Genomic DNA, 16,239 nt, shown 5'->3' with positions numbered 1-16,239 from the left:
GTTTACAAGTGAAGATTGTATTTGGAAGCAAAAAATTAATGTTTGCTTTTACCAACTGTCTAGCTGTTTATGTATTTTGAATAGAACTTGTGAAGATTCATGTTGAATTAGTATTGAGTACTATTGCTTTATTATTGTCCATTTTTTTGTAATTGCAATATGTGATTCTTTTCCAACAGTTTTTATTTCTTTCTGGTGTTCTGTGTCTGTCTTTGTATTTCTTGACCACTAGTATTTATCTTACTTTTCAGTATAAGGGAGTTTTCTAGTGTCTTAATATTATTAGAGTAGTTACAAATTCGTTTACTTTATGTTAAACTTTGAAATTGTTATGTCTGTTTATTAGGGTTCTTCTCTCTAGTAGCATCTTTTACAGAATGAATCTGTCTCTGTCTCTCTCACTGTCTGTTTCTCTCTGTATACACACAATTTATTAGACTATCTTGCAGGCTGTGGTCTCACTAATTCAACAATTGCTAGCTTTGAATGAAAACTCCAAGAACCCAGATAATTCTCAGTCCATGAGGCTGAATATCTCAGATGATCTTCAGTATGCACTGGAATCCCCAAAAAGCAGCTTCTAATGCCAGTGCAGAACTGTACTTTTTAGAAAGGTGACAGAAAGCAAAGAAAAAACGCTTTTTTTTTTTCTGTTATTATATGGGCTTCCAGCAGAGGGTGTTTCCCAATTTAGACATTAGTTTTCCAAGATCAAATCATCCAAATTAAAGTTGTGTCTTCCCAATTTAAGGTTCACAAGAAGGATATGTCTTTTCTTAGCTCGAATGGTTTCAATCAAAGGCATGTCTTCCCCATCTCTGTCACTTTTTCTTCCTTTTTTGTTTTGTTTTTAGAGCAATGATTCTCTTTGTAGCCCTGGCTCTCCTGGAACTCACTCTATGGAACATCATGGCTTTGAACTCAGAGATCTACCTTCCCTTGTTACTGAGTCAAGGTATTAAAGGTATATGCCACCAAGGTCTTCCTATCACAAAGATCTGGGTCATGAGTAGATCTTCATACTTCAAATTAAGCAAAAGTCCCTTATAATTGTGCCCTTCATCTTTTGCTTTTACTAAATTGCAGATGTAGTCAACTTTATACCCAAAAAGAGCCACCTCAGTGTCCTTCATTTATAAAGAATAACTTTGTTGGTTGTAATAACTGGTGTTGGGAATTATGACTCTAACTATTTGAATTACATCAATACACTCCCATTTTAAGATAGTTCATAAACGAATCTGCTATTATCCAGAAGAGGCCATTCTATGGAATTGCTTGTCTTCTGCAGCCTCCAATTTCCTCTCTTTGTCCTATAACATTAAAATTTAAGTAAAATGTGTCAGGGAAGATTTTTTTCTGATATTATCTGTTCGGTATTTAATTGTCATCTGTCTCTAGATGGCCATGTATCCCATAATTTTGGAAAATACTGTTTTGTTTTATTTGATATATTGTTGATGACTACTGCGACGAGTACTTCTGTCTGTAGCTTATACAGTTTAATCTTAATTCTATCCTCTTGGTGTTGTAAATCTTTAATTTTTCCCTTTTTTAAAAAATAGAGTTTCTCTGTGTATTTCTAAAGCCTGTCCTGGAACTTACTCTTTAGACTAGGCTGACCTCAAACTCACAGAGATCCACCTGCCTCTGTCTCCTGAGTGCAGGGATTACAGCAATTAGGCATCATGGCCAGGCCATTTTTCCTTATTTTTATTATTGTCATACTTTCAGTTTTCTAACTTTTCTTTCTTGTTTTCAAGTCTTGCGATCCTGTCTTCAACTTGAACATTCTCTTAGTAAGAATTTTCACTGGATTTCTTTTGTTTCCTTTACACATTTTAGTCCAATTTTTTTCATTATTTTGTACCTTTTGGAGTATGTTTGTCACATTCTGTGTCAGTAACTTATTGTATGCAAGTTTTTGTGATCTCATTTCATTCTGCAGAATGTGATTTGTGTCCTGTTTTATTTTCAAGATCCTCTTTGAATTCTTTGTTTAGTACGTCACTAAACATACTCTCATTTAAGCCTATAACTTTAATGTTTGGAGTTGTGTTGCTTTGATATATTCATATTTTTGTTCTTTTGTTTGTGCATTGACATTTGTATGTATTGGAGCAGAGCACTGGCTCCACTGTTATTACTCTTCTGTACTACACCTTTGGATGTTTCGGTATAAAGTTAAAGTGAGGTTTGGTTAGATTATACATGAAAGTTTATTTCTGCTCTGTGAATGAATAAGTGGCTCAGTACTTATATCTTCAGCTCATATGTCCCTTTCCCTGAAAAGGAATTTTCTCATATCCCTGAGAAGGAATATTATTTGTAGGTTTCATATTATATTGACTACTTTGAGATAAAACTTCAGCCCAATATTGAAGACTTTCCTGAAGTTAACAAACACCTTTAAAATTCAAGCCACTTTGAGATCTGGCAGTTTGAATTTACACTGAAGAACCATAGTGTAATATATCATTTTTTTAAATTTAAAATACTCAATTGTCTTACTATCTATATGTCCACACACAGAAAACAGAATATAGACACACATCGTTTGTTTGAGTGAAGAATGAAATAATTAATGGGACCAAGAAATGTTCCTCTAGTGAACAATTTCTTTCACAGGATAATCTTCCAAGCTAGAAAAATGGCTCAACTGTCAATAACAATTGCTACCCATGAACACGAGTCAAATTTAAATTCTAGCACCCACTATGTATCACTAAGCTGTCTTCAGTTTCCAGGGATTCAAATAACTCTTCCATCATCCATATGCAACCTACATGCCAGTGTTAAAGAGACATACATGCAGACAAATCACACATATTCAAGTAAGGAAAAAAAGAAATTAAAAGAAAGATTATAATATATAGTATATCTAAATGTGTTAGTTATCTAAATGTATCATTAAATATATTTGCAATTTAAAACCAGTTGTTAAAATTTGAGCTTCCGTGGAAAGGCTACCATAAATGCCCTTCCCGGAGAGTGAGATCAACAATTAACTTATCCATTGAGCCCTCAACTAATGTCTGTTGGAAACAGGAGCAAACACCCACACATAAACACTGAGTTGAAGTAGAACTCAGATGCAGATGGAGAAGACAAGGCCAGGCAGCAGAAACACATAGAGACAGCTTACCTGAACAAGGAGGAGCTAACGGGCCACCAGACTGATAGCTGGGAAGCCAGCATGGGACTGACTCAGGCCCCCCTGAATATGGATCTCAGCCAGAAGGACTGAGCAGTCTAAGGGACCTCAGACAATGGAGCCAGGATGTATCCCTGGTGCACAAAAGGTCCTTGCGAACACATCCCCCATGGAGGGATAACTGCCTTAATCTAGAGACAGGAGAGAAACCCTAGTCCCTACTTCACATGACCTGTCAGATCTACATGACCCCAACTGGATGGCATTCCCCTACATATGGAATTAGGGTGGGGGGATGGGAGGGGAGGGTGGTTAGGGTGCATGTGAGAGGGCAGAGAGGGCAAAAGGGAGGGAAGGAGGAAAAGAGGGAAAGAGGGAGGGAGGGAGAGGGAACTGGGATCGACATGTAAAATAATAAATTTTAAAAAAATGCTTTGACTCCAAAATTTAAGTTGAAGGACAAGTTACTGGGGAAAAGGATTTCTGTTTTTGTTTCCACAGAAAATGAAAAGATGTGGATTCCTTCCAGACTAATGTGGTTTGAGCAAGCCAGACCGCCTGAAACAGGTACCAGGTGATCCTACATTCAAAACAGCTGGACAAAACAGCCCTACAGACTACAGCCAGGATATCTGCATCTTCTTAGAATCCCCCATGACAGCGCCCCTTACCAGCAGGAAGTAGTTTGGAAAGAACAACACCCAAATTCCAAAATATTGTCTATAAATGTTTGTTTTCATTTAAATGGACTTGGTTATATAAAATAAATATATAAAATAAAAAAAAATAAAACCAGTTGTTAAAAATACTTTAGAAAATCATAGAATGTAAATCAATGCTTTCCATACATTTTCTTTCCTCTTCCCTTAAAATGGGCTTCAGTCTTTCAGTATCTGTGTCAGAGGTTCCGCAGAAAACAGGAAAATTGCTGTGTTGTAATCAGAATGGCACCAAGTGAATATCATTTATTTTACTGGAAATAATATTAAACGTTTGTAACAACCTGTTTTATATTTACATTAAAAACCAGAAATATGTACTGGCATGATAAAAATTCACTTTATGCATATCTGAAATTCTCGATAATTAATAAAATGTTACATCAAAAAGTGAAAAGAAAAACTATATAGGAGGGTAGAAAATGTTTCCTAATGTGTGGGAAACTATTTCACTTTACTAATTTACAAGAAAGCAAAATGGAGCCAATTGACAGTGTCACTGCTATGTAATGGAAATCAGCACAATTTGGTCAGACCCACCTGTCCATTTCCTGTGGTCCACTCTATCATGTCTTCATATAAGTGGAGCTGTTGACCATGTGGAAAATACGGACTGAACTTTCCTATCTTCACCTTAAATCCAAGACCCTGTGGGAAATCCCAAATCTGGAAAATGTCATACTCTTCCTGAAGTTTGTCCTTCTGGTTCATATTCACTCTGTCCCCAACAGGATTAGTGAATTGTGTCTTCCTCATAAAGGAGTGCAGCTGAAAAGACAGGTAGCAGTCTATAGTGTGTGTGCCCTTGCTTTAAGTCAGAAAATGTATTCTGATTTCATGATATAGATATAGATTTAGATATGTGTGTGTGTATATATATATATATATATATTCTTATTTTACACATCAATCCCAGTTGCCTCTACCTCCCTCCTATGCCCCCTGACCCCCATCTCATCCCATCCCCCCCACTCTGAAGAGAGGGTGATGCCTTCCAGGAGGGATCATCAAACCTGTCAAGTCATTTAGAGTAGGGTCTAGGCCCTTCCTCCTGCCTCTAGGCTTAGGGAGTATGCCTCCATGGAGAATGTGCTCCCAAAGTCCTTTTGTGCACCAGGGATACATCCTGCTTCCACTGTTAGAGGTCCCTTAGACTGCCCAGGCCTTCTAACTGAGACCCATATTCACACTGTTCACAACAGAATTAGCGAAGTGGGTATTCCTCAAGAAGGAGCACATCTGAAGGACAGGCAGAATTCTATAGTGTATATGGCATTCTTGAAATCAGAAAACATACCAATCTGAACTTAAAGGAAACTTTTAGAAGGTGCTGAGGAGAGAAATCTCAATGATTGCAAGCAGATAAATAAAATTATGATAATGTTCCTAGACTTTTAGATTTCTCAGATAAGTACCACACATAAAAATAGACATATGTGCAGAAAACAGACATAGAAACACACAAACACACACACACACACACACACACACACACACACACACACTACTACTACTACTACTACTGCTACTACTACTACTACACAGAGGGACTCAAATCTATACAGAGATACATACATAACACAGCTTTATACTTATTTACATACACACACATGCTAAGACACACATATGAACATATAAGCACATACAGATGGAGAAACATACACACTGAAACAGACATACAGAAAGAGAAACAAGCAAAACACATACACAAGGCCTCACACATAGGCAAACTCATAGAAAAATACACATATATATAAACAACCACACAGAGAAACATTGATACAATCAAATTTACACCCACTTCAAAAGACAGGCAGACAGGCAGACATATAGAAACGTGTACACACATACACAGCAACATAAATATACATATGTGCAAACACATACACTGAAACATACAAAGGAATAGGCAGACATGCACTGCCAAATATGTACATAAAGACAGAAACAAACACCCATACAGAAAGACATAGACACAAGAAAAATGTATACTCACTTCTGGGAAGAGATATGCAGATAGACAGAAATATATATACACACAGCAGCTCCGATATACACACAGATACACAGAACCAAACAAACATATATACATCCATACACAATGAACAACATCCATTTACATGAATACACATGTATGTGCTGAACTAAAAGACAGCACAATTTCTTGTGTAATTATTCTTTCAGAGTTAGAAGGGAGGTTCCCAAAGCCTACATCTGAAGCAGAGTCAGTTGAGAACTTTTGTGACAACCATTCTGTACACTGATTTACAAATATTTCAGAATCAATAAATCAGGGTTCATCTTCTCAACATGGAGAATATTAATAAGGAAGGACTGATACGTTCCCAACATTAGAACTGGGTGATGATTTTCAGGTGCTTTGTAAGAAAATCACTTATTTTCCTTGATAAATTGCATCTTCTAATACACTGCCTTTGTACTCCAGCTTTATTCCAACCTCTAGATTTACTTCTACAAAACAGAAAATAATGAGACATATTTTCTTCTTGGGGACTATTTCATAATCTACCCAATTCATCTATCTGAGTGACTCTTAAAGACTATAACATCAATGAGAGAAAATATCATCCAATAGATGAGCCATTACTTTCAAGCAATTAGAATTGGGTCTTTTCCTATTGTCCATTGTTAGATTATATACTTGCTGGAGAAGCATCTCATGGGCAGCATGGGCCACAGCATACACAGCATTATATATGTCATAACTGCCATCACTAAAGGCCATGTCAAAAGTCCCTTCCAATAGCCATTCTAATGAGGTATTGGATGAGCAGGTCTTCAGTGTCTTACACTTAGAAGCTGAGACTTCACAGTTAAAGTTCATCCACTCCAGACTTGCAAGGTATTTATCTGTGTATTTGAGAGGGTTCAATGTCTGAACAAAATTTTTAAACCCAGAAATATCAGCATGATGTTGTGCAAAGGCTAGAATTCCATGGAATAAGTCAAGTGTGAAGTCTCCCTTTCTTGTAGACACATCCCATTGTGAGGTGGTGACCCATATTCTCTGTATACCTAGAGATTTCCACATTCTAAAGCTCACAAGTAGACTACTGTCTGTATCACCATAAATGATAACAACATTTGTGGATGATGTCATGATTTTGTTGTAATACACTTCAGCTCTTGACATGTATAAATGTGTGCTGAGTGGAATGATGTTCACAAAGGCAAGGCACACTATATGTTTTTCCATCTCTCTTCTCAAATTTGAGAGAAATTGTGTACCACGATCATCATCTGAGATGGCCAGCCCAACCCAGTTCCAGTTGAAGTGAAGTATCAAAGAGACCATGGACAGGGCTAGATACATGTCCCTGGGTGCCATCTGGTACAGATAGGGAAATTGTTGATGATCATTCAGAATGGGATGGAAAGGTCCATATGTAAGCTGAAGTACCTAGGACACAGGCAGCAGCATGAGGTTTCAAGTACTCCTAAGAACTTGTAAACACATTTTTCAGCAAAGCGATCTAAAAAACCCATACCTGTACTTTTCCTTTCAGAGAAGAAAAGGAAGTCTCATCAAGCCTCAGAATAGTAGCCCTGAACTAAGCAGTCTGAAGTAAGTCAGACACCAGTCTTTTCTTCATATTGTTCTTAGCATCTTTGAATGGCAACAACAGAGACAAGACTTCCTTAAAACCCACCACACAACTCACCTGCTGAGATTTGTAGAGTTCCAGGAAAGTTCCAGCCATCATAGATATTGCCCAGTTTTGTCCTGTAAGCACCAATATACACATGGTCGTCTCATCACAGATATAATTAGGGACGTTATCATGGTCTTCTTCCGATAAGTGAGTGAGACTGTACAACTTTGACACATTCTTACAACCTCCTTCTGGGAACTTAAATGCTAACGATATATTTGGTAAAATATCAGGGTTCTTGTTGACTTCATCCACAGAAAAAGCTAAGGCCAGTGCAAGTTGATTGTTTTCAGTTGGTGTTCTGTAAAAAGGCACACTGCTTACTAAGGATAGAGATGTACAAATGATCATTTGTAATCAAAACAAGGACTATTCTGTACTGGACATTATCCCCAACCACCCCCAAATACTGAAACAAATGTCCTGAGTTGTGAGGTTGGGACAACTTAAGAAGCTGCTGGAAGTTGCAAAAGTTCATGAGGGTGAATCTCCTATAAAAGAGATGTGCCATCAGCATCTTCCACAGAAAGTGCTGCCCATCCCTGGTTTTTTGTTGTTGTTGCTATTGTTGTTTTTGTTTTTTGAGTGCTTTCTCAAGAGGTAAAAATAAAGGTACAGGTTTTGACCAAACAAATATTTGAGCAATATGACAAATACAATATGAACCACTGAGTTAGTGGCATTTTCTTATGAAATTAACTGAATTGGATAAGGAAGTGAAATATTTCATAAGATCACTATATCCTGGGCAGCAGTTGATCTTCTACTTATAAGTCATTACAATCAGTAGGCAATATAGTTAACATACCCCATCATATCAATATTCATCTTGGTTTTCTTTCTGGCTTACCTATTCCAGGAATAATTTTTTAAAGATTTATTTTTAAATAAATCAAAATACCAACGATGTATTTGAAAAAGACGTATTTCTGATTCATCTGTGTGTACTGAGAGGAATAATGCTAATTTATTAATGCTCCGTAAACCATCAATGGATTCCATGGCTTTGAGTGGTACTTTGCTTTAGACTAGACTTGCCTAAAATGCACAGGGATACACTCCAGGTCCTGAGTACAGATAGTAAAGGCATGCACCATCCCTTACACCAGTATTGTTCACTTACTTTACATTTATACAGGCATGTGAGATGTACTCACACTCAGTTTTTCTGACCAAAATTACTTTTCTTCTTGAAACTATCTTTCATCATTATTTCCAGGTACAATAACACAGTACTAATATTCTACTGAGAACTAGGAACATCTAAAAATTGCAGTGAGATTTGTATGTGATGGTATTACATTTTTGTAAAATAGAAGAATACAAAATATAAAATGAATGGAAAATATTTATGATCTTTTTCTATAATAAAATGAGTAACAAGTAAGTGGCCATTTGAGTTTATGTCTATGGAAAGAATAATAACTCCTGTTTCATTCATATATATATATATATGACCAATCAATATCAAACATACTCCTTCATTCTGAATGATTAATTCAAAGTTAGGTATAATGCTACTGGCTTAGAATTTGTTCCTCTGCAGTGTCTTTATTTAAAACACTATTTATATATACATTATTTAAAATAAAAATCATTTTAGACAATGCTTTATTATCATACAGAAAAAAGTATCATTGAAATTTCAGTAGCATACAACAGGAATTTGAGACTAGAAATTGTGAAACTCAAACACTAACTTTTGCACACCAAACATTAAGAAACTTCAACTGCTTGAGCTGATAGAGTAGTAGCGCTCTGTTTGAAAACAACTATCTCCATTTCAAAAAAATCAAAACTGTGTATAGTTTCCACATAGGTACAATACACAGCTTTAACTAGAAAGAAGAAACAACTATCTCCATTTCAAAAAATCAAAACTGTGTATAGTTTCCACATAGGTACAATACACAGCTTTAACTAGAAAGAAGACATGCAAGATAAGTGTGATATAAGTGTTGTCAGAGAATAAACAACTTATACACAAATAGCAGATATATGCTTCTTAAATAATGGCAAAGTTGAGCATATATCTGACACTCGGGCTAGTGATAAGGGAAGTAAGCAGGCACCACTATTAGCGATAACCTCACTTTTCAAAGAATGCAAACACATCATTTACAGTCCATACATTTCCTTCTTTGCTCTAAAGAGTGAATAACTGAATTTTGAAATTAAAGGCCAGTTGTTGTACATACATGTGACATGAAGAAACAGGAAGACATATGAAGTTCGCAGTGGACACTCCTATTTCCATGCTCCATGCAGCTTAAGAAGGCATAAGGTGACCACATGCAGAGCATCAGAGAGAGTAAATGAATATCTTTGAGAAAAATCTCCTCAGCTAGGTGTGTCAGAAATATTAGTTGCCCTAGCAATACACTAGGATGTACACATTGACAGATTGTCTATCTGCTGACTCTATGGCTATTTACTTGTACCAACTTTGGATGACATTCTTTAAAATAGAATGGGGATTCTTTTGATAAGACATCACTTACTTCAGTGCTATGAAAACTGTGAAGAGGTGTACTGTATGTGATAAAACAAGGTATAAAGTCAGCTTCTGGCTCTGAAATTTGGAGGGTAACTGGGAGAAAACCCTGGACAAATTAAAAGTAGAAAAATAACTTCAAGTCTCTAAAATAATTTGCAGGAATGAAGGATGGTAGCCAGTGGGCAGGAGAAGGGGAGGGAGAGAAACTGGGGTTGGTATGTAAAATGAAAAGTAAGTTCTTAAAAAATAAAAATGGAATTATGTTAAAATTTTATCTAATAATTTCTGTTAACAAAATTATGGTTGAATTTGACATACTATCCATATTAATAGTGATGTTTTTGAATCATATATTGCTTAAAACGTTTTGACTTTAAAAGAATTTGGGGTTGTTTTTTGGTATATAAGTCTGATCAAACAGGCAGAAGATTCAAGGTATTGCTCTGATTCTCATTCCCCTGCCCCCTCATGAAATACTCCTTATAACATTTACAGACAGAATACAAAGGTACTTACTGCATATTCAACACATGGTTGAAATACTCTGTGTTCACTGGCCACTGCACTGCACCAAGGGCGAAGACACAATCTGTCACTAAGTCCCCACCCTTGTATTCATCCTGCTTCATTTTCCAAGAGCACCTAGGATGAAGGAAACTGGCCACCAGAAGTGGAATGTTCAGGAGCAAATATAGAAAAACAAAGGTGAACATTTTTAAAACATGGGCAGTGTGGATTGTGACATGCCCTGAAAATCAGCACATCAATTGGGCACCCATGCATCCACACTTGCTTTTATTTCTGTGGCAAAAGGAGAGCCTACTTGTGCATTCGTGAGTTTTTCTGCAGTTGTTTCCCTGTCCATTGAGAAAACACCGAACACTCTGTTTCCTGGGGCTCTGCATATGATGCTCACAATCTATGTGATGAGATTTGGTTGATAAATACATATGGCAATAGTTAACTAGTTTCATGACATCACTCGCCTTTGTGGAAATCAAAGCCTCTGAGAGGATGTCGTTTTGGGAATATTTGGCTCCATGACTGCCTCATCAATCTGGTTATGTTAACACTTTTAGAAATGATGTCAGTGCATTTGGTTAGGTGATTCACAGTGAGGCATGAATTATACGTTCAGGAGAACTCACAGAATCAAAATTCATGGTTACACCCTGGTAACTGCATCACACAGTCCAAGTCAGGGAAAAGCAGCTTCATATTTAGAGTAATTTAGTTCCATAAGGCATGGACAGTGTGGACTATCCTACTCCAGTGACAGGTACAGTATATCTAACCAAGCCTATGCTACCATTGTTTTGAAAAATAAGTATCAGGCCAAATCCCTAAATATCCAGAATCTTGCTGTTCCAGCTCATCATAAATCTACAGTTCCTTTTCATGATAAATGTTTATTATTAAATATTCAACATGATCCAGAGAGAAAATCTGACCTTTGTGTCTTATTTCAGACACCATTTAAAACCTATCACTCCTTCCCCAAAACAACCGTTATTAATGATAAGCTGAATATTTCATTTCTTGAACATGATCTTCCTCACTGTTCCTCAGTTCTCACAAATCAATACCTTGTGTTGACTGATTTCTTTGGCTCTATCTTTGATTTCCTGTGTTGTTTTTGCTCATTTTAAAGTCCAGAAGTGGCTAAAAAGAAGTTTTGTCTTGAGTATCTTAAAAATAAATAGAAACTGGGAAGTGATCCTCTGTTTAATGTGTAAGTTCTTCATATAATAATTTCTTAATCATCTGTTTTTGTTTGCATTCTAAAACCTGCAATGCCAAATGGGCTGATGAGTCTCTCTCAGTGGATATGGACTGCAGAGAAAACAGAACCAATGTAGAGCAAGTTTTTCCTGTGGATAGTGATCGTCTCATTTATTTATTGGGATGAGGCAAACGGGACTACTGTCCTCTTCTAGATCTTATTATACATTTAAAATTAAACATTTAAAAGGTGCATGACCTCTGGTTTTGTGACGAGCCATCCTGGGGCCCTAAGAGGTAAATATAGACTAATGTGACAGGAAAATTCTTTCATTGGAAGACAGCCAATTCAGCTTTCATAGTGCAAATAAAATTTTCAGTGGGCTATATTCTGCACAATATCCAGTTTTGCGCACAACAATTTTTAATTAGTGTGCAGCCTAAATTATTTTATTATGATACTTCACATAAACATAGCATGCCCTTTGTTGGTATTCAATCCTTTGTTGACTACATCAGTTGGTCATCTTATTTCTGATTCCTTTCCTCAGTTCACATAACTTCATTCTCACTTTATGATACTTGTGCACTTGTTCAATTTATGGGACAGATGTGATTTTATCTTCATAATGAATTCACATTGTGCCCCATCCCCGATTCCTTCAGGTCTACAACTCTTTATGTAAAAATATAGGTATATATGCTTGCACATGTGCGTACACACGCACACACTATTATATCTAGTGTCTGTGAACAATCTGAATTAGCAGAGACAATCTATTTGTCAACATGATGACCTCCTACTCCCCCACCAATTCCTGCTAATGATATAATGTAATTCTTACCATTTTGTGTAATTTTTCTGAGACTTTCATATGAACTCCAATATGCCTAAGAGAAATATCCAGTAATCTTATTTGTTTAAATTCAATATTGGTATCAATCATTTTGATGTAGAAACTATTTATTTAAACTTTTCTAAAACTTGTTTAACTGATTATTTAACTAAACCAATGTATAGGTTTAGTTAAAAATCACTGTGTATATATTTAAGTGTGGTGATTCATAAAACACAATTTTCAAAATTCTAAGAATGCATTGTAAATAGCAATAAGGAATCTTTGTATATATGAAAATTAAATCACAAAATTTTTGATGAAATCTTTTCTTAATTTCCTCTTGTTGTACACTGATTCCTATTTTTCTGAGTACTACTTTTTCTTTATAAAATCAAAATCCACAAAATGTAATCCAAAGTGTACTCAAAGAATAAAATCAGAGAGATGGATTGTTCAGTTTCATAGAATATGGAAAACTAAAATATGTACACCACATCATTCATGTTTTCAAAACCCATTCATGTTTTCAATGACCAAACTCCTTTGAATTTGGGAAAGGCTGATTCAATAATTATACGTTTGCTAGAACTCATGGCCATCATGGGTATACATGCACAAATAAAGACAGATAATGCTCCAACATACACCTAGAAGAAAACAGCTGGACAAAGCAGCCTTGCAGACTACAGCCAGGATTTCTGAATCTTCTTAGAATCCCCCATGACAGCGCCCCTTACTAGCAGGAAGTAGTTTGGAAAGAAAGATGCCCAAATTCACGAATATTGTCTATAAATGTTTGTTTTCATTTAAATAGACTTGGTTATATAAAATAAATAAATAAATAAATAAATAAATAAGAAAACTACTGATTCTATCTTAAAGGCAGCAATTTTGAAGGTGCCCAGTGGATAAATCTCAGTGAAATTAAATGGATAAATGAGATTTTCCTTATGTTCCTAGAATTTAAGTTCTCTCAGAGTAAACTCTTAATTGCCAAGCCATACTTACAGACAACTTACATAGGTAACTACCCACATAAAGACACAGACACAAAAAAAAAACCACACACATGTAAAAGAGAGAAAGAGAGAGTATCTCACATACATCCAGCAATACACACAAAACACAGCTCTAAATTTATTTGACACACATACACACACATGCCATGTAATTCCTATATATATACAGGCAACACAGACAGACATATTTGTACAAGCATACATACAGAAACACAGAAAACACATACACAACAAGGTACACATATACAAATATATACAGGGAAAAGCACATAGGCACAAACACCAATTGAGTGAGGCATTGATAAAGAGAAAATTTTGATCTATATCAAAAGACAGACAGACACACGCACACAAACATATATAAACAGACTCAACAAAACAGATATACGTATGTGTAAGCACATTAATGGAAACATATAAATACGCAGATTGGCTCCTGCAGACATAAAAAAAGCCTAATAGACACAGGAAGATGCAAACAGAAAAAAAAAAACACGCATACAAAAACACACTGACAAATTCATTATCAATTCCACAGAAAGGAATAGAGAAACTTATACACACACACACACACACACACACACACACATACACACACACACACATATGCATATGAAGACATATACAAAGAGAGATACATAGAAAAGAACAAACGTTCATATAGAGATTGAGAAACCTACAGTCATGCTCATGAATGCACTTGTATGTAGTGGACTGAATCACAGCACTACTGCCTGTGAAATTACTAACAGTATGCCAACTGTGGTCCACAGAGCTGAGAGATGTGGAAGAATCAGTTGAGAACACTAATGACTATCATCTCCTATACTTATTACAACATACTTGATGATGAACATACAAAGAACTTATCAATGACACAGAGTATTCATGAGAAAGTAATGATATTGTTTGCAGTATTAGAACTGGGGTGATGGCAGAAAATGAAAAGATGTAGATTCCTTCCAGTCTAATGTGGTTTGATCAAGCCAGACCACCTGAAACAGAGTCCCAGGTGATCCTACATTAAAAACAGCTGGACAAAACAGCCCTACAGACTACAGCCAGGATATCTGCATCTTCTTAGAATCCCCCATGACAGCGCCCCTTACCAGCAGGAAGTAGTTTGGAAAGAACGACACCCAAATTCCCAAATATTGTGTATAAATGTTTGTTTTCATTTAAATGGACTTGGTTATATAAAATAAATTTAAAAAAAAAAAGAAAGAAAAAAAGAAAATCAGAAGACTGTCATAGTCAAAAAACAAAAACAAAACAAAACAAAAAAAGAACCGGGGTGATGGTATTCAGATGTTCAGAAAGAAAATCACTGATTGTCCTTTAGGCATGTGTCTTCTGCTCCATTTGCTTTGCACTAGACATGTCTACCAAACTTTTCATTTAACTCCCTCAGCAGAAAAGTATGCTCAAACTCCTTTCATTTTGGGAGAAATATTTCCTAGTCCACTGAGTTTGGGCATCTGAAAGACTCCTAAAGATATGACATTGCTGACACCAAATATCATCCAATAGAAGAAATACTACCTTCAAGCAGCCAGATTGGTGTCTTTTCCCATTGTCCACTGGCATGACCATATCATGCAGTGCATGGGCCAGAGCATACATAGCATTGTATATGTTATAACTGCCATCACCAAAGGGCATGTCAAAAGTCTGTAGCATTAGCCACTCCATAGAGACATCTGATGAATAGTTCTTCAGTGTTGTACAGTTGGATGTGGAGAATTCACAGTTAAAGTTCATCCACTCCAGCCTTGCCAGATATTCATCTGTATGTTTGAGAGGGTTCATAGTCTGAACAAAATTTTTAAAACCAGAAATATCACCATGATGGTGTGCAAAAGCTAGAGTCATATGGGATGAGTCAAGCATAAAGTCTGTTTTACTTGTAGTCACATCCCACTGTGGGGTGATGACCCATATTCTCTGTAAACCTCTGGATTTCCATGTTTGAAAGCTCACAGCAAGAGTACTGTCTGTGTCACCATAAATGATAACAACATTTGTGGATGATGTCTTGATTTGGTTATAATACACTTCAGCTCTCGACCTGTATAACTGCATGTCCATTGGAATGATATTTACAAAGGCAAAGCAGACTGTATTTTTGGCCAACTTTCTTCTCAAATATGAGAGAAATTGGGTGCTCTGATCATTGTCTGAGATGACCAGCCCTATCCAGTTCCAGCTGAAGTGAAGCATGATGGATACCATGGCCAAGAGTAAAGATGTATCCTTGGGGGCCATCTGATATATATAGGGAAAATTTTCATGATCACTCAGGATTGGATGGAAGGGTCCATATGTAAGATGAATGACCTAGGATGGATTCAGGGAGCAGCATGAGCTACCAAGCACTCCTAAGAACTTGTAAACACAGTCTTTTCTGGAATGAGTTCTAGAAAACTTCCTTGTCCAATCTTCTTAGTTAATACTTCTTCCCTCATCTCTATTCCAAACAAGGTAACATGGAAGGCCCTTCAGTCTCTGAATAGTACTCATGAGCTACATATATTGATATAAATGCAAGGCTAGCCCTCTCTAAACACAGACTTTCATATCTGGAGATGGTACCAATGAAGGAACAGTATCAGTAA

General features: G+C 36.3%; 2 protein-coding genes across 2 annotated transcripts in view; both read right to left on the bottom strand.

Moving 5' to 3' along the window:
• The window catches only part of LOC127238806 (vomeronasal type-2 receptor 116), a 74,013-nt gene extending 63,256 nt beyond the window's left edge, over nt 1-10,757 (bottom strand). Inside the window, exons 1-4 of the mRNA XM_051207546.1 lie at nt 10,561-10,757; nt 7,557-7,848; nt 6,482-7,294; nt 4,414-4,641 (exon numbers count right to left, since the gene is read on the bottom strand). Of these exons, the coding sequence (XP_051063503.1) occupies nt 4,414-4,641; nt 6,482-7,294; nt 7,557-7,848; nt 10,561-10,757 (1,530 nt within the window). The remainder of the gene's footprint in view (nt 1-4,413; nt 4,642-6,481; nt 7,295-7,556; nt 7,849-10,560) is intronic.
• LOC127238813 (zinc finger protein OZF-like) overlaps nt 1-16,239 on the bottom strand; it is a 300,203-nt gene that overhangs the window by 260,746 nt on the left and 23,218 nt on the right. The window lies entirely within an intron of this gene.

Source organism: Phodopus roborovskii, unplaced genomic scaffold, assembly GCF_943737965.1.
Source record: "Phodopus roborovskii unplaced genomic scaffold, PHOROB, whole genome shotgun sequence".
In the NCBI taxonomy this organism is placed as follows: Eukaryota; Metazoa; Chordata; class Mammalia; order Rodentia; family Cricetidae; genus Phodopus; species Phodopus roborovskii.
Note: the sequence above shows the minus strand (reverse complement) of the source record. Positions and strands in the feature narration are given on the sequence as shown.